Source organism: Nothobranchius furzeri, chromosome 19 (assembly GCF_043380555.1).
Source record: "Nothobranchius furzeri strain GRZ-AD chromosome 19, NfurGRZ-RIMD1, whole genome shotgun sequence".
NCBI classification, from domain to species: Eukaryota; Metazoa; Chordata; class Actinopteri; order Cyprinodontiformes; family Nothobranchiidae; genus Nothobranchius; species Nothobranchius furzeri.
In genome coordinates, this window is record NC_091759.1 from 13,557,919 (window position 1) to 13,580,598 (window position 22,680).

At 43.5% G+C, this 22,680-nt stretch overlaps 1 protein-coding gene across 1 annotated transcript; it reads left to right on the forward strand.

Annotated features, from left to right (window-relative positions):
- Nucleotides 1–18,703: 18,703 nt before the first annotated feature.
- Nucleotides 18,704–19,546, forward strand: LOC129164619 (uncharacterized). Its single transcript, XM_054745395.2, has one exon. The coding sequence runs from the start codon at nt 18,704–18,706 to the stop codon at nt 19,544–19,546; it is 843 nt and encodes a 280-aa protein (XP_054601370.2).
- Nucleotides 19,547–22,680: the final 3,134 nt, after the last annotated feature.

Here is a 22,680-nt window from a genome sequence, read left to right on the forward strand (position 1 = left end):
CTCTAGAGAGTTGTGATTGGCTAGCCAGAGTCCTGGTAGGAGCTGTGGAGGTTCCAGTGGAGCATGCTTAGACCAAATTTTGCAAAGCGAGAATTTGGCCTAGTTCACTAGGCTAGGTCATTTACGCTGCAGTCATTCTCTTCTGTGACTTTTAACAAGATCCTTCTGCTTAAAATGTTCAAATTTAGCCACGATGGGACGAGGTCTTCTGCTGTCCACTCTTTTAGCTCCAAGGCGATGCACCCGGTGAAAAGTGATGTTTTTTACTGTTTCTTCGGGTATCTTCATTTGGGTCTGGAGAAAGATTTTTATTGTTTGCTCGCTGTAATGGAGACCAGGGGTTCCATTCATTATGATTGATGTCATGTTTCTGATTGAGTGGTGCCAGAAGAACCAACTTTGGGTGTGACAACTTCTCTTCAGGAAGAAGTAAGTCTGATGGGGGTGAAAGGGGTGGTGATGCAGCTCAGGCTAGGAATTATTCAAGTAACAGATCATTTCCTGCAGCTAAACCAAATCCGGCTAAACGTGTATTTTCATAGTCAAAGCAAGATGTGAGGTGTTTTCAGTGTAATAGGATAGGTCATACACAGTATACATGTCCTGCCACTACACAGAGTAAACCCTCCCTTTTGTGTTCAGTCCCAAGACCAACTTCTCCATCCCTTGTTCATGAACCTGCCCGAACACTACCTGTGCTAGTAAATGGTCAGCATGACGTAGCTTTATTAGACACAGGAAGCTTTAAGTCTGTGGTCCTTTCCAGTTTGGTGCCAAGAGAGTTGTGGGGTGATGCTAAAACAAAAATAAGTTGCATTGATGGTGATGAGATGGAGTATCCAGTAGCAGAGGTTTATTTGACTATAGGAGGTCAAACATTTTTATTACCGGTGGCATTAGCTCCAAGGCTGCCTTATGCTGTCATTTTGGGTCTAGATGTTCCCACTCTGCCTGACTTAGTGTCCAGTGTAGATTCTGATGATCTGACTTTTGCAGATGGTCAGGAAGCTGCAGGGTTACAAAAAGTAGTCTCCATGGCTAATCCGGAACCTCCTGCTCCCCTGTGTAGTCTGGTTACTACTAGAGCACAGAAAGCACAAAACCCACTTCAGGACTTGCCATTCTATGATGTTGAATTGGAAGCGGGTTCAGTAAAGCCAGCAAAATCTAGAGCTCAAAGGAGAAAGGAAAAGTTTTTAGCGTCACCCAAACCAGACGTGAAATAACAGAGTAAGCCCTGCTTTTCACTTGACTTTGACATTCCCTCTGATATATCTGCACATCAGAGGTCAGACCCAACATTAAAACCATGGTTTGATAAAGTAACAGAGGGGGAGGGACAGACACATGGCAAAGTAGACATTTCGGAAGAGGCAACCTATGCTGTGAGGAAAGGTGTCCTTTATCAGATTAAAGGTAAAATGGAAGCCATTGCTTTACCACAGCAGCTGGGGCAAAAAGTGATGGAAATTGGTCATTCTGTCCCTTGGGCTGGGCATCTTGGATTTCAGAAATCCCTCCACAGAATAGCAAGTCGGTTTGTGTGGCCAGGCATGTACACTCAGGTTCAACAGTTCTGTTCTTCATGCCACACATGTCAGGTGACATCTAACAGAGGTGTTACTTGAGCCCATCTACAGCCTTGACCAATCATAGAAACACCTTTTCACAGAACAGGAATGGATGTGGTAGGTCCATTAGAGAAGAGTTCCTCTGGCAACCATTACATTCTAGTGATTTGTGATTATGCTACAAGATACCCTGAAGCTTTTCTGTTAAGATCTGTGAAAGCTAAACAAGTAGCTAATTGCTTACTGCACGTTTTCACGTGTAGGCATTCCTAATGAAGTCCTTACAGACTGTGGGACTAACTTTCTGTCAAAACTGTTGAAGCAGATTTATCAGCTGTTAGGTATAAAGGGCATAAAAACCACCCCATACCACCCCCAGTCAGACGGACTGGTTGAACGTTTTAACCAAACGCTGAAAAATATGCTACGCAAGTTTGTTTCAGAGACTGGTGCAGATTGGGACAAATGGCTGCCCTATATGCTCTTTGCATATCGTGAAGTTCCACAAGCCTCAACTGGATTCTCCCAATTCGAACTGTTAAATGGACAACAGGTGAGGGGGCCTCTAGATCTTCTAAAGGAGTAATGGGAGAGCCCTAGCCCATCTGGAGAGAATGTAGTCTCCTATGTGATAAAAATGAGGGAGAAACTTGAACAAATGGCTGTGCTGGTGCAGCAAAACATGAAAATGGCTCAAACTAAGCAGAAGGCCTGGTATGACAAAAATGCCAGAGAGAGGAGTTTTCATCCTGGACAGCAAGTGTTGTTACTGCTTCCCACCACTCACAATAAGCTTCTTGCTAAATGGCAGGGGCCATATAAGATCACAAGATGTATTGGGAAGCTTAATTATGAACTGTTTTTGCCTGAAAGGAAGAAAAAACATCAAACCGTCCATGTGAATCTTCTGAAGCAGTACCACAGTGCACAGCCCCAGTCTGCCATGTCATCTGCTTCACAGCCATCTCAACCGGAGCCATTGGAACAGGAGAAGCCCACAGAGACAGTGTTGCCTCAACTCTTTGTGTGTGTGGTGGAGGATGATGAAGAAGGTGAGCTATTCTTCCCTGCCAGTGCTTCGGAACCAGCTTCACTTCTCCTCTCTCATCTCCAGCCAGCTCAGCAAGAGGGCTTAAAGCCTCTACTGGATCCAGAGTTGTTTCAGGAAAAGCCTGGTTTCACCAAACTGATTCAACATAAGGTTCACCTCAGAGATGATGCAGCACCCTGTAGGAAGTTCTATAGGACCCCAGAGCGTCTGGTCCCACAACTCAAGAAGGAAATTGAGTTCATGTTGCAGCTGGGGTTTATCGAACCTTCAGTGAGTGAATGGTGCAGTCCAGCGGTGCTAGTGCCAAAGAAATATGGCACCTTGAGATGTTGTATCGATTTCAGGTATCTTAATGCTGTCTTTAAATTTGATCCCTATCCAATGCCTCGCATCGATGAACTTTTGGAGAGAGTCGGGAGATGCAATTTCATCACAACCTTGGACCTCAGTAAGGGCTACTGGCAGCTGGCCCTGGCACCAGAAGCAAAGGAGTTGACAGCCTTCAAGACACCGTTTGGGGTTTTCCAGTTCCAGGTGATGCCGTTTGGTTTGCAGGGAGCACCAGCGACATTTCAGCGCCTCGTGGACCAGGTGCTGATGGAGGCCTCAGACTTTGCTGCAGCCTATTTGGATGATGTGGTGATCTTCAGCCAGACATGGGAGGAGCATCTTCATCATCTTCAGCATGTTCTTAATCTCATGAAATCGGCGGGCCTCACCATAAATCCTCACAAATGTATGTTTGCACAAAGTCAGGTGGAGTACCTGGGTTATGTGGTTGGGAATGGACAAGTCAAACGTCAGGGGGGGGAAGGTAGAAGCTATTCATGCTTACCCAGAGCCTGCAACAAAAAGGAAGGTGCATGCTTTTGTTGGACTTGAGGGGTGGTACAGTAAATTTATTCCCCATTTTGCAGAGAGAGCTGCTGTTCTCACTGATTTGACAAGAGCTTCTGCACAAAATAAGGTCAGATAGACAGAAGAATGCAATAAAGCTTTTAACGACCTGAAGTCAGCAATCTCAAGTGACTCTGTTCTCTACAGTCCCGACTTTAAGGAACCTTTATTTTGCAAACAGACGCCTCTGGAGTAGGTCTTGGTGCGGTGTTGCTCCAAGACTCTGATGGTGAGAGGCATCCCATTGTGTTTCTCAGCAGAAAGCTTCAGGAAAGAGAGACCAGGTATTCCACGGTCGAGAAGGAGTGTCTCGCACTTAAATGGGCAGTGGAATCACTGAGGTACTATCTGTTAGGGTGACATTTTACCCTTGAGACGGATCATCGGGCACTGCAATGGTTAAATAAAATGAAAGACTTTAACATGTGTGTTACAAGATGGTATCTTACATTACAACCTTTTAACTTTACAATACGGTATCGGTCAAGGAAGTCTAACCTTGTGGCCGATTCTCTGTCTCGTATGACGAGTGAACATCTGTTGTCCTAAGTGAAGGGGGAGGAAATGTAATGGAGACCAGGGGTTCCATTCATTATGTTATGTTTCTGATTGAGTTACAGACAAAAGGTTTTGTTATTGAAGTTATTTATTTTGTGTTGGACATTTTTAACAGATTCTTTAGAAGCAGAGGTACTGGCCACCCTTCCTGTGTAAAGAGAGGAAATGTTTGTTAAATGTCAATTTGGGTTTAAGTTAATCTCTAAAGTTTCACTCACCTTTCTGGTGTTGTCTCCTCAGCAGGGCGGGGCAGCAAAGGGAAGTTAGTGTCCCAGGTGCTGCTTTTAAGCTGCTGGAGCATACCACTTAAATAAGGAGGGGTGATTCTTGGAGGAGTTATGTGAAACCTAGTTTCTGTTGTTTGATTGAACTTGGATTTATTTAGTATGATTTGTATTTATGTAAATAATGTTTGGTACCATTTATTATTTTGGTGGTTGGGTTCTGTAAATATTATTTAGTTATTATTTCTTTGATTACCCCTCTTCTTGGTTTCTTCCAATCAGTCACTTAGTTATAAAAGGCAGTGAGTGTTGGTGTTAGGTGGATGTTGGTGTTGGTGACAAAACATGTTGCAATAACGCCGCCTCAACCTGATTTATTTGTTTGCCTCTCCTTCAAACCACATACCGCCACCGGTCAAAACTGACACTCGCAGTTCTCCGCCCCTCCTGTCTGCTCCGGCAGGCCTGCGAACACCAAATTATCCTTCATGCTGCGGGCCTGAAGGTCCAAAACTGTCTCCTTCAGAGTCTTGTTGTCCAGGGTGATCCGCGTCATTCCCTCTTCCAGGGAAGAAACGGACTCCCGCAAAGACGCGTTCTCAGCGGCGAGCCGCTCCACCTGCTCCTGGCTGAACTCCAGAGACTGACGGAGGTTCTGAAACTCCTGGTGTAGAACCTCAAGCAGATGAAGATGCCCCTCAAATCCCAGAAGTCGTTTATCTATAGAATCTAATAATTCTAATATGTCCTTACGGGGAGATAAGGCCTCAGGCGAGTCCTGAGGACGGCTCCTCTTGGTCCCAGGTGTTTCGGGCTCAGTTGCTGATTTCTTCGGACCCATAACGAAAAACTCAAAAGCTGTCAATATAGTTTTGTAAACTTTCTAAATTTTCTTCACTTACCTCCAGGTTGAGTGAGTTATAATTACCAGATTATTTTTTGAGTTGTCAGTAGATAAATTGGGCGAAAATGCGTCTTAAGTGTGGATGTTTGTTAACGAGCTGCCATCTGCTTCAAACGCTGCCGTGTATCCGGTGCTCGGCCGTCAGCGCATGCTCACCTCAGCGTCACAAACAAATTGTTACGTTTGTAAATTATCATTTACAGTTGGATCATTACCACAAAAATGAAAATAGCAAGACTTATTTCAATACATCAAGCTGGAGATAAACACATTTTGAAAAATTACTGGCCTATATTGTGTAGCGTGATGAATTGTCCATTTCTGACCTAAAGGCCCTGCTCAATTTGCTCTACCCAAGCAAAACCATACGTTTCTGTCACAAGCCTAATCTACAAGATATGGGCCAAGGCCACTCATGCTCTGTGTTCTTATCTAAACTGTTGCTTCCTCAGACAGCACAAGAAAGAAGAAAAAAGGCGAATAACTCTTCTCTTTAAATAATAATCAAATAACTTTGTTAGTCCAAATAATCATGCAAAGCTCAATGTTCAGTCAGTCTGTGAAATGAGAATATTAATTACTTGATATTGTAATCCTATGATAGTGTTATAATAAGTAATATAACTTTAAAGTAGACACTAGACTGATCACACGTAATGCTAAAGTCACATGACACGTTTTCTTTTTCTGATCCAATCAGAACCTTCCAGATCTGACGTGAGGCGTGGTTTTGTTGGTGTTTGTTAAATCTCCTTTTGTGTCAAATTCTGATTTGACAGTAAATCAAAGCATCCAAATTATAAAACTATGCCCCACGTCATCTCAACTTGAGTTCCAAGCGTACTAGAGAAGTTATCGGAGTGGCCAATCCGTAACTTTCCTCTTAAAGCCTAAAGAACCTAACGACAAGCTGGATTAAATCTGTTGCATGTTCCATCTGCTGCAACGGTTCCTTCAAAATAAAAGCTGAAACATCACGACCCCTTCAGGGTCTCGCTAGATGCCAATAAAACTGTTGTGACCTGGGAGTATCTCAAGATGGGACTGGTCAGCAACTGCGGCTTTACTACAGGCTTCGGTTCCAGACAAGGTCCAAGCTAGACCTCGACACCTCCGAATCTAAACGGGGACTTCCGCTGGGTACGTAGACCTACAGAATGGCATCTCAATGTGTGTTATAATCTCCAGCCAAAGCTTAGAGCGAAACACCATTTCACTCCCATCAGAACTAATCATTTCTCCAGATTTGCTGGTTCTGAACATATTCACCCATACACCATTCTCAGTCTTACTCCACCTTAGTTCATCATCACACAGTGTTTAAAGTTAGTCTTGTTTAATTGTTTAGAAATACATCTTTTAACTTTTTAAACCCGACTCTCTCTCTTTCTTGGAGTTGATACGAAGTGTTGCTCAATCCCTGCAATAAAAAGATCCGATCTTCTGGTTAAATTTACTCAAAGATCCATTAAGGTGATATTTCACATTCTATGGTTTCTAATTGAATGTAAGAACATCTTCTCTACAATTGTTACTCTGTCTGTGATAATATATATCAGAAAAAAACATTTGCTCAAAGGTTAGTTAACGTAAATTCAAAAAGCATAAATTACTGACAGACGGCCAACATGGTTTCAGAAAAAATAAATCAACCAAGATGGCACTAATGCAAATAACCAATAATTCATATAATGCATTGACAACGAGAAGTTCTCAGCTGCAGTATGCATTGACTTGAAGTAAGCTTTTGATTCAATTAATTCAAACACATTACTTCAAAAAGAAAAATAGAAAGATATGGAATTAGGGGAGTAATGTTAAACAGGTTGAAAGGTTAAATTAAAAAGTCTTAATAATTTGTACAAATGGGTAATCATTAATCTTTATTGTTAAAAATAGTTTAAAAAGTTGTGGTGTACCACTTGGATCATTATTAAGCCCCAAACTGTTTATCGTTTATTTAAACAGCACATATATTGTTGGGCATGGTAAAATAATTACTATTTCGAGATTATACAATTGTCTTTTTTACTACTTTACAGCAACCTTTGGAGGCGGTCACCTCATAAAAAAAACATTAAATATAACTAACCCTGGAAACGAAAACTAACACAGGAAGGAGCACGTAAGATGGTGGCTTTGCGTGAAAGCTTCACCAGAATGATTGACAGTTATGCGGACATCAGTTCAGATGATACACTCAGAAGAAAAAGATCATTCGTTACACCTGTAAAGCAAAGAAACAGTAAACGTAGAAGTAAATGTTTGACAAATTCAATCGTAGATGAGGACTTTTCTTCCTCTTTAATTTTAATATAATGCAAACTTCTCGTCTTTGATTGGCTAACAGCAATGTGACCCTCTGCCTTGATTTGTTCTTCTTTCTTGGGTAAAATATGTAACATTGATGTTTTTTTCTCCACAAATAACACAACCCTGAAGGAGCTCTGCTGTGTTATGGACTTGCTCATGCTTATGGTTAGCTTCTATAGCCAAGACATTCATTGCTCTCTCCTGGAGGCTAAATAAAAACAGCCTTTGGTGGTCCCAACAAAGGTGTGTGAGTCATAAATGTAAATATCTCCCTGTCATGTAGAAGACAATGGCTTCTTCTTACCCGAGGGTTTCCCCATCAATTTCATTTTGGCAGATAAGACAGGAAATAGTGGTAGAAGTGTATTTTCATGTTAAGCCTGCACTCAGTGATCGTATTTGAAAAAGAAAAGTATAATACATTTTTCAGTGAATCTCTGTGAAAACAAGTATAAAGATCTAGCTATACTTCTAATTAGGCCAGCTGACAGCCTTGCCAGAGCCTGAGATGGGGTCCCACTCTCATGCTTTGCCATATTTTTAAATCTAAATCATGACAGGTTTGGTTTATTTTTTGCATTGTGTTAAAAGCCTAAAAGTAGATGTAGATTTGCAGAAGATTAATTTGAAAGAACAAATAATATAATAAATACCATCTGCAGTACATTAGAAAACAAATTGGTCATGAAATGGGTCAGCCACTGAGGCTAACAGCAAAAACCATTGGTTTCTTTTAAGATTTGAAAAGTAAAAAATAATTGCATGAAGACCAGAGATAAACTCTTTTTTGTTCTGGCATAGTTGTATTTTATTTAATAGTGCTGCACAATACATTTATTTAACTTTTTTTAAAAACAGTTTGATTTGAATCCAAATCTCCACCATATGTATTTTTGTACATCGCTGTGTAAATGTTGAATTTGAATGTTTGATAATCTTTAACTTTACTTTCATTCATTGGTGACATTTTTGAAGGTGCATTTTGAAAGAAATGAAGTAAACATGTGTTTACTGCACCCACTTTAAACAACTCTGGAGCTTTTTATCGGTTGTCGTCAAATTAAAATTATCAGCACTGCAGTATTAGCTCGCAGGAGACACGGCAACCCCACACTCACTGGCGGTAAACAGTCGTTACGTCCCTCCTTTCTTTGTTTTCAAAGGAGAAAATCTGACAATCCCCACAGCCAGCTGGGTGTGAAATATGTTTAGTGTAACCTTCCTTTCAAAATGGCTAAAAATCTAAACTCATTTGGGATTTTCTCAGTGTAAAATTCTCACTTTATTCTTACATACTGCACCTTTAAGTATTAATACATGTTTTTGTGTTTTCCTACAACACTGAAATTCAGTTGACGTGGTTAAAAATTCTCTTTTAAACCAAATTTAAACAGAAAATTATTTTTGCTAAAAGATCGTGTGCAAATGAACTGAAATACTTTCTGCCCATATCTACCACAGCTGGGATGCCTTAACCCTCTCAGGCTCAAAATAAGTTTTGATACAAGGAAGAACAACTAAGTCCTTCAGGGGTACTTCTGAGTTTAAAAATGCTCATGAAATACGTATGTGGAGTAACCAGGTAGGTAGGTTTGAACGTTGCAAATCTGCAACGCCTGCCTCCAGGGGGTTAAACGATTACCATTGTTCCTGTGTTTATGACTTTATGTGTCTTACTTTTTGCATTTGTGAATTTATTTGTTTGACAAAGATGTATGTCTGTGTTCCTTTTCTGTGTATGTACGTCTTTGACCAGCGCACAATCGTGCACATATACGAGTGTGTGTCTGGAATACAAAACGCAACATGATGGTTAGAGAAGAAAAGAGACTGCTCCCGTATCCAGGGGCAACACAGGTAACAGGAGGATAAGCTGTGATGACTGGAAGGGGGTCTTTTTTACTGTGTTTCATAAGCCGGGAGACATCCTGGAAGATATTTACATCCTTGAAAGATCTTTGAAAACACACCACTTCATTCTCATAAAAAAATTTATTTGGATTTCGAATTTACATAAGGATGGAAGACTGCAGCTATGGAGGTGTTTCTACACAGAATATCAATTCCAGTCCTGTATACAAGGAGCTGATGATTGGCTTATCCTGCCTGGTTGGTAGTGCGTTCATCAGTGTAATCACATGATGTAATGGTAATGTTGCTGTCTGAACCTACAGATTTAGATACACCATAAAACATGACTTCCCAATAAAAGAAATAATCCAAAAGTAATAAGCTTTCATGAGACTATATTGAAATGCTTCCACAGGCTAAATGATTTCGATTTTAAAGGAAATAAATGTGGGAAGTTAATTTCTATTTCCCTTCTTTTGCTCCTCTTTGAACCACCTTCTTGTGGTGGTGAAATTTGAGTGTCCAAAAAACTTATGAGCGTCATTGCCCCATTAATCTTTCCCATGGCAAACTACACTGAACAAAAATATAAAGGCAACACTTTTGTTTTTGCTCCCATTTTTCATGAGCTGAACTCAAACATCTGAAACTTGTTCTACAAGCACAAAACACCCATGACTCTCAAATATTGTTGAAATTTGTCTACATGTCTGTTAGTGAGCTCTTTTCTTTTACCAAGATGATCCCTCCCACCTCCACCACCCCCACAGGTGTGGCATATTAAGGGGCTGATTAGACAGCATGAACAATGTAAAGGTGTGCCTTAGACTGCCCACAATAAAAGGCCACCCTGAAATGTGCAGTTTGATCAAACAGCACAATGCCACAGATGTCGTAACCTTTGAGGGAGTGTGCAATTAACTTGCTGACTGCAGGAAAGTCTACCAGCGCTGTTTTAATGAATGTTCATTTCTCGACCATAAGGCGTCTCCTAAGGTGTTTCAGAGAATTTGGCAGTGCATCCAACCAGACTTATAACAGCAGACCATGTGTGACAACACCAGCCTAGGACCTTCACATCTAGCATGTTCACCTCATGAGTCACCTCAGACCAGTCATCCGGAGATCTGCAGCAACAGACGGTTTGCATAACCAGAAAATTTTTGCACAAACTGTCAGAAACCATCTCAGGGAAGCTCATCTGCATACTCGTCTTCCTCATCGGGGTCTGGACCTGACTGCAGTCCGTCGTCGTAACCGACTTGAGTGGGCAAACATACACATTAGATGGCATTTGGCACATTGGAGAGACATTTTGTTTACAGATGAGTCCCGGTTTTCACTGTTCAGGGCAGATGGCAAACTGAGTGTGTGGAGTTGTGTGGGTGAGTGGTTTGCTGATGTCAGCATTGTGGAACAAGGGGCCCATGGTGGCGGTGGGGTACTGGTACAGGCAGGCATATGTTATGGACAATGAACACAGGTGCTTTTTATTGATGGTATTTTGAATGCACAGAGGTAACGTGACGAGATCCTGAGGCCCATTGTTGTGCCATTCATCCACGACCATCACCTCATGTTGCAGCATGATAACACATGATCCCATATTGCAAGGAACTGTACAAAACTCCTGGAAGCTAAAAACATCCCAGTTTTTGCATGGTCAGCATACTCAACAGACATGTCACCCACTGAGCATGTTTGGAATGCTCTGGATCAGCGTATACGACAGCGTGTTCCAGTTCTTGCCAATATTCAGCAAATTCGCACAGCTATTGAAGAGTGGACCAACATTCCACAGGCCACAATCAACAAGCTGATCAGCTCTATCTTATGGAGATGTGTTGCTCTGCATGAGGCAAATGGTGGACACAGCAGATACTGACTGGTTATCTGCCCTCACATAATTTGCACCTCACATAAGTGTTTTAAAGATTCTTATTAAAAGTGTTAAGAAATATTTGTATCTGAGGAGGGTGTGGCTTTCTGAGGGATGTTGGTAAATACTCAGAAACGGGTCAAATTCTGATTGACCAAACTTGGCCAGAAATCATAACAAAGTAGTTTACTAAAACAAGAATTACCTCCCGATTCATTCAGTTTCCAGCTGACCCCGATTCGGCCAAATCGGGAAAGAAGCCTCTTTTGAAACAAACTCCTTTGATCTCATGTCAAAGCCTCTCTGCAATGTTGCGGCTGATACCAGACAACCGGCTCTTCTAAGAAACAAACAAACATCAACCTTAGATGCAAACAATAATTCCAGCTTCCTGCCTTCACCTCAAGGGATCTCAGACTGGACGGGTCCCATCGGAACGGTCTACGGCAGGGGTGTCAAACTCAAACTCCCACGGGGCCGAAATGAAACTCTGGGACGGAGTCGAGGGCCAAACTTAATATTTTTGAAAAAGTGACGGCAAATTTGTACATTTTCTTTATGAACATATATGCAATTTTGAACCTTTAAATTTGGAAACAGACTTATTTCTGCATTAACACTGAATGTGGAATATCCAAATTACACACGAGCAAGTCAGTTTTAAATAAAACGCATCAGTGGTATTCATTACTTGTGGTATAATCAGCATTTTTAAAATCTATTCAGGATTTACGTTTTCTTGTTTATTCATTTTTCTTATTTTTTATTCTCCTTTTTTCTCCTGTAATAAGTGTCATCACTGCCGTGACATCTAGCTTTCCCCACTGAGGAACAATAAAGGGATTTTCTATGAAAATGCAACATCTCACCTGTTAACTTTCATGTTTTGGAGCAGAAAAAGAGCATAAAACCAACATATTTAAAGCTCAGTTTGTTCCACTGGTTTACTGTGATGCTCACCTGTTCCAGCCAGATACCTGCATCATGGGGTTGATCTGAGCTGAGGAGGAGACTCCTGTTGTTTTATTCATCTTCATCATAATAATGACAACATTAGATGACAACAGGTGCTCACATAGGTTTGTGCTGCTGAACATGTCTGAGCAGCTTGACCACGTTGTTGTGTGTTGGGGAGGAAACACAACCACAGAGTCATGCTGGTTTGAGCGTGTCGCTGTTCTCTGGAGTTATATCGGCTCTGTCTGGACGTTAGTTGGAAAACTTTCTCTTTCAGTCGTGAAAACATTACTGAGCAGCTAGAATCTCCGTTTCTGGACTTCATCGTCAGAAAATAGCTGAGTGAACTCGGCGCTGAGTGAGAGGAGTGTAGTTTGTCCGAGACAGCGGAGCTGCAGAGACCGGCAGCAGGCGCTGAAAAAACACAAAGGAGGGGGCTTCGTCGGCTCCGCGCTGACGCCGCAAAGCATCATGGGAGTTGAAGTCTTTGCGGTAAAATCGGCCAGCGGGCCAGTTTTAATATATTTTTGTTATTTATCTCGCGGGCCACATAAAAATGCTCCGCGGGCCGCATCTGGCCCGCGGGCCTTGACTCTGACATATGTGGTCTACGGGTTCCTGATATCAGAGGTTCACTCCACCGGCAGTGACCATCGACCACCCGGATCGAACGAGAACCTCCACACCAAGTGTTGAGGGTATGCCCTCGTGAGAAATTGCTGCAGTAATTTTCTCCAAAAGACTGTGCTAAAATTGCTCTGAAAAGCAAATAATCACATCAGCGCCAAGAAACTTCATTTCCCATGATGCTTTGCACACGGAAGCATTGTGATGACGTCACCGCCTAATACCAGAAACACGTTCTGCGCATGTGCGGGAGCCCATGGAGCTTTCCCGCGAGTTCAGACAGCTACAAATCATTAACAAAGACAAAGAACTCCGTTCTTTTGCCCAGTTCACTGGCTGTGAAGGACACGCTGTTGCTGCTGCTCTGATCAACGTGAGCCAGCGGTAGGCTGACTGCTGGAGCAGATCGGACTCAGAACCGCTGAAAGCAGGACTTGGAAACCCAAAAAGCAACTCCAGCTCCATCAAGCACGCTGTAAGTTATAACTTAGCACAGAAAGAAACTTTGCTGTCTCTGTCCAGCCCGTGGAGAAACACTCGTGGAGGGAAACAACGGAGAAAGCATCAAACCGACGGACGACGCCGAAAACTGCGGAGAAACACGGAGAACCATCAAATCAAACAGCGGGGGACGCCTTGCTGTTGTGGTGATCAGAAAACTCTCTCTCTCTCTCTTTCTTTTCTTCTCCTGTTTCCTCTATAGTCCAGAATAAGCAATAAAACCGCGCTATTGCTTAAAAGTAGCTTCGTGTTTTCCTCTTTCGTTCCCAAATACGTCCGTCGGGTCATTTTTGATAAAGAATAAACTGCTTATTGATCATTGTTTAAATATCTGGGTTGTGTCTGTTAGCTGTGGCCAAGTTGACAAACTTATCAGATATTAATTCGTGATTAATCTTTGGTGAAGCTTCATGATCATTTTGAAGTATTTTGAGTGATTTTAAGGTTAAGTTACTTCTGATTCTAAGTGCTTTGGAAGTTAAAGTGCAAGTTGCCACCCACACTTTAGCCAGACAAAGGGGTCAGCCATCTTGTATTCAAGACTCCATTTTGAATCCATACACACGCACACACACACCACTCCTTTTATTATATCACATGGTTATTATTCATTTATTTCATTGTTTATTCATTTGACAAATTGTTTAATTAAATGTTATAAAATTCAGATTTTTGTCTCCAGTAGCTTTGTTGTGTCGAAGCGAAGTCTCTGCTCCAAGGATTCTACGAACTTCAAGAAAGACTGATAAGAGTTTTGGATTCAATTTTTCCCCGGTAGAACGGGGTGGTGCCCCGGAGATATCTAAGAATATCTTAATTAATTAATTAATCAGTAAATATTCTCATATTTACAGAATTTATTTAAGAATCCAAAAGTAAGTTAAAGCTTACTAATTGTTCGCTACCCAGATAACCCCAACACAAGGATGCATAGACTTGGCATGACAGATTGCGTCTGATAATGTTTTTTATAAACAACATTCTAGTTTAGAACCAAAAAACAAAATATTTTACACCCAGATTTCACAATTTCTCTCAGATACAAAGAACCGTTGCTACAACATCTTTTTTTTTTTTTTCTTTACCGTGTCCTGTCTGGCTGTGAAGCAAGCAGAATTGATGTCTGAATGCTGGTGACAAGCCTTACAGATTTATTCTCAGGTGGAGCATCAAAGCGTTTGCTTTTAATGTCACGCCTGATACTTAAAACTTTATTGTTATTGTTGTTGAATGCTTTGTAATTCCGACCAGACACGGAGACAGAGGTGAAAGAGAAAGGAAAAGAAAAGGTGGGGGGGGTTCCACAAAAATAAACAAAAATGAACAAGAGTCTGCTTCTAGACCTGCAGAAAAAAAGACAAAAAAAAAACAAAGGGACACAAAAACAGGGACACAACAACAATACAACAAGATCTACCTATCACTGCGTCAACTTGATGAAAAGAAAATATATATATATATATATATATATATATATATATATATATATATATATATATATATAATCAACATTGCTTAACTGAAGAATCACGATGATAAATCACAACGCATTAAGTGCCCACCATAGTCTTAAGACCTGTGTTTAACGTGCCCAAGCCCATACTTTTGAGAGCACCATGTGAGCACCTGTGTGTGTACACGCGCTTGTTTATTTAAGGTTTTTCTATAGGAGCGCCCAACAGAGAGTGTGAGGGACCACAGATCCGCCCCCCAAAGATGCGCAGGAGACGGGGGGAGCTCCAAGTCCCAGAGATCCAGGCGCTGCCCCAGAACGCAGGAACCCCAAGGAGACTGCAACCAGGAAGGCCCCCGCCCCCCTCGAGAGGCACAGAGGATCGCCCCGGGGGGCCACAACCAGCAGCCGGCAGAGTCCCTGGACATATCAGCGGCAATCCCACAGGCCCGCCCGCAGCTTCCCACCCCCTAGCCGGCCGAGCCCGGGACCCAGCGACCCGGGACCCAGGGGCGACCACCCCCGCCGGGGACCCAGCAGAGCCCAGGGACCCAGACCCCACCAGGCAGCCACCGGGATCTAACAGGCAGATGCCAAAATCTTAAACCCCCAGACCCGGTTGCCACGAACACTCAGGCAGACCAAGGCACAACCCCTCACACCAGGTGTGGCAGGGGGAGGGGGGACAGAGATCTATATCATCAAGAGAAGTTTCAGGAGAGGGGAGGACCCAAAGGCCCCACCTGACATATACAGTCATACACAAACACAGTCACACGCTCCCTCCCTCATGCTCACACATGCACATACAACCCAAGACTTACAAAAATGCACGCCGGACACCCACTCATGCTCCCCATACACACCCTATTCACTCTGGTCCCGGTACTGCTGCACATTGGGTACAACCATCGCCGGTAACCAGAGTTTGACCCTTTCTGCTGGGGTGCTGATGAGCAGGCTCCCCCGCCCAACGCTGAGCACAGCAACCCACCACCCCAGACGGCCAGATCTCCCTCCTAGCCTCCAGCCCCAGGAAGCCTAGCAACAACAGAGGTGGCTAAGACCCCTAGTCTCCCTCCGCCTGCTCCAATATAGTGTTGTGTGATCATGAGGTGTATTCCATGGCTGTGGTGAGTGGGCAGTGCGGGCATCATCCAGCATATGCCAGCTGATGCCACTGCACCACCCCACTTACACCCTCAGCCATCAGTGTCTAAGTGCGGTTTAAAATTGGAAGTGGGCACCGGCACTCGGGAGGAGGCTGAAATATCCCCCTGCCAAATGCCGTTGAATGTGCTCACTCCCAAGGCCCTAAGTGTGTGTTTGTGTGGAATGTCATCAGTGGAAGTGTATAAGGTGCAAATAAAATTGGGGGGCAGGTTTCCACAGGAATGCGGAAATGGGGTCCATACCCGCACTCCCTGACTTGCCTACCCCCCAAGGTCCTATGTGTATGTTTGTGTGATGATGTGAGGGAGCAGGAGGAGAGAAATATGCGGGGATGGGGAGGAATGGCTGGTTGGGCTTAGCCCTCCAGGGAGCCAGCTCCCCTACTGGCCCCAATAGGCACCTCTGTTGTCAAACTGCCACCCAGGGCATGGAGACCCCAGCCCATCCTGCCAGGGCCCAAAGCAGCAGCATTACAGAGCCTCACGGAGTCCGAGGGCACCAACCCAGCCCCACCCCAGCAGAATATCTATGCCCACCCCTGCATTTGCACAACTTCCAGAATATATAAGACATGGGACATCCAGGTAAGTTTGGGTCCTCCCCCTCCTGGACCTCCCCCTCCCCTGTGATGGAACGGCAGAGGAGCCAAGGTCTACCTGAGGCCCCCGAACCCGGGCCAGGCACTGCTGGGTGTCCCTGCCTTCTTCCCGGCAGCATACATGTCAGGACCCGACCCCCAAGGCCCCGCCCAGATCCCCACACAGGGCCGGCCACCCCCAAACCCCGAGCCCCCAGGCCACCACCCAGACCCGCCCAGGGGCATTGCACCCATGGCCGCCGCCAAGATCCCCAAGGGGCCCCACTCACAACCGCCAGTAGTCCACCCCCGGAGGCAACCCAAGCACCTCCAGAGGGGGGCAACGGCCCCCCAGTCCCAGACACCCCCAGTGAACCCACCTCCAGGGAACATCCGGATACTCCAAACTCAGACCCCACACCCCCCCACCCACACCATCCCGCAGGACAACATCAATGGCCCCCCACCCTCGCTATGTGATGGAACCGATCAAAGGAGCCCAGAGAGATTCATCTGAAGTGGAAGCAGAGGCTATATCAAGTGTAATATGATCTAACAAAAGATTTCTATTACTGGTTAATGCAGAGACTTTCTCTATTTTCCCAATTCAAGAGGATAGTTTTCTTAGCGATGCATATGGCAGTCAGAACCACGTGAACCAAAGATGTTGCAATCGGGACATCGTCCAGGTTTCCCAGTAAACGAAGAGAGGGGGAAGTTGGGATATGACATTTCAGACATTTTGACAGATCCTCACATACTCTACCCCAAAATTCCTGGACAGGTGGGCAGGACCACAGTGCATGAATGTAATTGTCAGGAATGTTGTTTGTGCAGTGTGTACAGGTGTCAGACGACACAAACCCCATCCTGATCATCCGATGACCTGTATAGTGTACTCTGTGTAGAATTTTGTACTGAATTAATTGTAAAGTGGGGTGTCTGATTATTTTAAAAGTTTTTAAACAAGTTTGGGACCAGAAGTTCTGGTCAAAGCTAACTGATAGATCCACCTCCCATTTTTCAATAGGGATTGCAATTTTATTGTCTATTTTGGACAGTGTCTTATATTCTTTAGACAGTAGTTTGGGGGGTTGAGATTATAGAAGTCTAATACCCTTGGTGGTGTTTGTAATTCTATTTTATTGAGCTTAAATTTTTGTTTGACTACAGATTTAATTTGGTGATATTCTAAAAAGCTATTCTTATCCATTCCAAATTGGGAGACTGTTTGATTAAATGGGATGAAGTCCAATCCTTCATATATGTGTTCCAGGTATAGGATTCCTTTATTTTTCCAGTCCGGAAGGTTCATCATTTTGTTGTTTTGCAAAATGACAGGATTGTTCCAGATAGGTGTGCGTCTGCATGGTACTAGTGAAGACTCTGTCATTTTAAGATACTCCCACCATGCTGTCAGAGAGGTGCTGATACTAATTCTTTTGAAGCCTTCATGTTTTCTTATGCTTGAGCTAATAAATGGTAAGTCTGAAAGCTCTATCGTATTGCAAAGTGTCTGTTCTATATCTAACCAGGACTCATCTAATGGGTTATCTTGCAACCATCTTGGTATATATTGCAGCCTGTTGGCTAAGAAATAATAATAAAAGTTGGGTAAATCCAGTCCTCCTCTGTCTTTGGTCTTCTGAAGCGTTTTTAAGCTAATTCGTGGAGGTTTATCCTGCCAAAGGAATTTAGTAATTGAGGAGTCCAGAGATTTAAACCAGTCAGCTGGAGGTTTGTTTGGGATCATTGAGAATAAGTAATTTATTCTGGGTAAGACCATCATTTTCATTGTAGCAACTTTCCCCATGAGTGATATTGGTAAGGATTTCCATCTTGCAAGATCATCTTCCACTTTCCTTAAAAGTGGGATGTAGTTTAGTTTGGTTCGATCTGCTAACTTGGGAGAGACATTAATTCCCAGGTATGTGATATTCCCTGACTCCAATTGTGTATTAAGCAAATTGACAAATGAGAAATTAATTGGTAGAACTGTGGATTTTAACCAGTTTATAGAGTAATCTGAAACGTTTAATTTCTTTAGATGGCTATTTTGGAAGGCTCCAGCCGCAGACGCGCAATCTGGTCACTCAACCGATCTTCTGACTGGTGGGATAATTACGTGCCTTGTTACACGGAAGCGCAGTGGTTGCAGCACTTCAGAATGTCTGAGGAGACGTTCATGTTCCTGTGCAACAAACTGCGGCCAGCATTGCAGCGAAAAGACACTTTCTTCTGTGAGTGTGTGCCTCTGAGGAAGATTGTGGCTATTGCTTTGTGGAAATTTGCTACAGGTTCAGATTACAGACCCATCAGTGTTCTGTTTGGTGTTGGCATCTCAACTGTTGCCAAGTGTGTGAAGGACTTTTGTGCTGCTGCAGAAGCATTCCTGTTGGTAGAACTGATTCATTTACCCGATGAGGGTAAATTTCGGGAGATAGCGTCCTATTTTGAGAGCAGGTGGGGGTTGCCACAGTGTGTGGGTGCTATTGATGGTTCACACATCCCCATCATAGCACCCAGAAACTTTCACACAGACTATTTCAACCGGAAAGGGTGGCACTCACTCATCTTGCAAGCTGTGGTTGATGGAAAGGGACTGTTTTGGAACGTTTTTGCAGGGCTTCCAGGGAGCATGCACGACGCGAGGGTCCTGAGACTGTCCTCCATCTGGGATTTGGCAAGCCGTGGAAATCTCTTCCCTGACCATTCCATCCAAATTGCTGGCGTTGACTTTGGATACTGCATCCTGGGTGACTCTGCTTACCCGCTGCAAGACTGGCTGCTGAAACCCTTCACAGACACTGGGCGACTGACAGAGCAGCAACTTCTTTATAACAAGAAGTTCAGCCGGGCACGTGTGGTGGTTGAAAATGCCTTTGGTAGGCTGAAGGGAAGGTGGTGTTGCCTGCTGAAAAGGAATGACTGTGATGTCAGTCTGGTGCGTTCCATGATTCTGACCTGCTGTGCCCTGCATAATCTGTGTGAGAGCCACGGCGAGCATTGACAATGTGTGGACAACTGAAACAGAATACCCTGAACCTGTGGCTGCACCCCCACCGCCACAAAACACAGGAGATGTGGGAGGGAGAGCAAAGCGTGATGCTCTGATGATGCACCTTGTGGGGCAGCAGTGATTTAATTTCATTTGACTGAATGTTTTGCCCAAATAAAGTTTTCTCCACGCAGCTAATGTTTGACCCTTGAACTTTTTAATGCACCACCACCTAAACATTGTAAACATGAGCAAATATATTTCATGAGTTTGTATTAAGTCAAGTGTGGACTGTACACATTTGAGCTTCTGGGACTTCTAAACACGCCTGCTGACAAATAAAGGAAATACTCTTAAATCCAAATAAATTATATGGACATCATGTTCAAATGAATGCAGATCAGCTAGATAAATTTGACTTAAGCAATTGTTTTATGCACATCCAAGGCTTAGCCATATGACTCAAGTCGTTATAGCAAGTGCAGGTAAATATTTTGACTCTACATTGCCTGACAAAAGTTCTTAATAGCCAAGTGTGGGGGGCACATTTGAGCTTCTGATCCTGCTCTACACTCCTGCTGACATAATATGATCTTGTCTACACTGACACCTACCTGGTATTTATTCCTATATAAATCTGAGATGAATAAAGCAAATACCCAAGGCTGGTGTATGCTATTTTAGCACACAGTTTTATATTGGAACCATGATTGGACCTTTCCACTTCACATTCAGAGAACAGAACAATGATGGATGATGGATTACACGTTGCATTGTCAAACACTTTATTGCACATCTAACAAAATAAAAGAAAATCAGGTCATTTGGTTGATTTCTCAACAGCAGACACCAAACTGCGCAGCACATCCAAAAAGGAGTCGTTGAATTGCTGCTGTGCCATCCTCTCCTCTCGTCTCTCCTCCCTGTCCAGGCGTCTGTCCTCCGCATCTGCCTCCATTTGCTGCTCCATTAAGCTGTTCATCCTCCTTGTAGTCTCCAGGAACCCCGCGTCACTCTCCACCAGCGTCTCCAACAATGGGGACACGCTGGTGCTCCCCCGCTTCCTTTTTCCTGAATAAACGCCAAGAAGATGTATATGTACACGTGCTTGTCATATTTTGATGTTGTTGTTGCAAATGAACTCACCGTAGCGTGGTCTGCTGCCCACCGACGGCGCTGAGACGCTCGGGCTGCAGCTACGCCCGCTGTCGGCAGATGAGGGCCCAGCGTCCATGTCCCCGGTGTCGGGCACGTCCTGGCTCCCATCGGCACACATTTCCAGAGTTGTATCTTTTATAATGAGAAAACAGTTACTTAATATGCACAAACACAAGTACTGACCGAAGCAGTTAATGGGCAAGCTAGGCTACTAGGCATGCCACAACTAGCCTGGAGTTAGCCTAGCCTGTTGTTGTTATGTCGCACATCAGTGCTACCCAAAGCTAGCACAGCATTTCGTCCGCACTATAGTACAGTATAGCACAAACGGAGGTCATATTATTACTTATTATGATAAGTGCTCACTCACCATTGTCCTGAGGTCCAGTGTTAGCTGGAGTGGCTGTGTCCACGCCACTCTCGCGGCCATTACTCACAGGCCTCTCACCATAAATGGCGTCCATTTCAGCAAACCTCTTCCACTGCCGCCTGTCTGCTCCACTCCTGCTGTTGTGGTCCTTGACGGACCTGTACTCAGCCTTGAGCTTTTTTATTTTTCTCGGCACTGCTTCGAGGTGCGTTCAAAGCCGTGGGTGAACATCGCCAGTGCAAGCCCCTGAAAGATCTTTTCATTACGCACCGTGCCGTCCAGTTCGCGCTGGATTCTCTCGTCGCTGAGCAAAGAGAGGAAGGTTTTAACCTCTTCATTGCTCCAGGGGTTAGGAGATGAGGTCTGGGAGCAGGGAGAAGCCATCATGTCAACGCTGGTGAGTTTGGAGGTTTGAGTTACGGCGCGATTCTGTGACATCACTATAAATAACAACGCAGGGCCAATCAGAAGATGTTATTGAAGGGGAGGGTAACACATGACTTGACCAATCGGTGGACAGTGGGCGTGTTGGGCCAGGTCAGCCTGAAGCAGTACCCCTCGGGAAGAGGGCCGAGAATGAGCCTTGGTTGGCCTGGGAAAATTCCAGGCCACCCAGATATGTAAACAACCAACGCTGCCCGGCCTGGGCCGACCCGGTACAGGTGGGAATGGGGCTATAGTGATATAACATTGATTGAAACATAAAAATCTATTAAATGGGTAACATTATAATTTATACAGCTCTGATACAAATTTTATAGGATCACACCAACTTTTTCAGTTTATTTATTTATTTATTTATTTATTTGGCTCAGATTAAATTAAGTCATCAACATGACAGGAATGGTTTTTACTTTGAAAAACCAAAAAAGACAGATTGTCACTTTAGTCAGCTACTTTTCAAAGACATTGGCTCCACCTGTCAAAACAGTTGTCAGGTATTGTGCTGTGCTTTTCTTTAGTATGGATGTTTGTTTGTTTTTTAACTGGGTTGGCAATGATGTGTTTATGCTTTATTTGGACATGTGTCTGTGTCATAGTAAAAAATAAAACCCAAGGACAGCATGTGATTCTTCACTTCTAACTTGTAAATAAAGAGGAGTGAAAACCAACCCAAAACAGAGGCAGAGTCAAACTCTGTGAGACAGACGGGAAAAATTATGAGAGGAAAATAAATAAAGAAAAACAAAGAGATCAAGATGGATCCAAAGAGTTTGAAGGAAGAGTGAAGATATATTTGATCACGAGTAATGGCCAGCCAGTCAAAATGAGATGGAAAGAAGGATGGATGATGAAAAGGAGAACAACTACACACTAAAAGAGGATGAAGACATGTTCATTTTTTGTTGCAAAGATTTCATTGTTGCATATCAATGAATTCTAGAGTTTGACTTTGAAACTTCTGTCTTCACTGTTTTACTGATGAAATAGCTGGAAACATCAACTACTGCTGGGGTCTTGCCTTATATTTGACTCTTACAAAGATGTGTGTCACAATTTTATACAATAGTTAAAAAAAAGGAAAGTCAGGAAAAATATATATATTGTGTTGTTCACTACATAGGATGTACATTGTCGCTTTTTCAGGAAATCCTACACAGTCTGTTGAGCTCCAGCT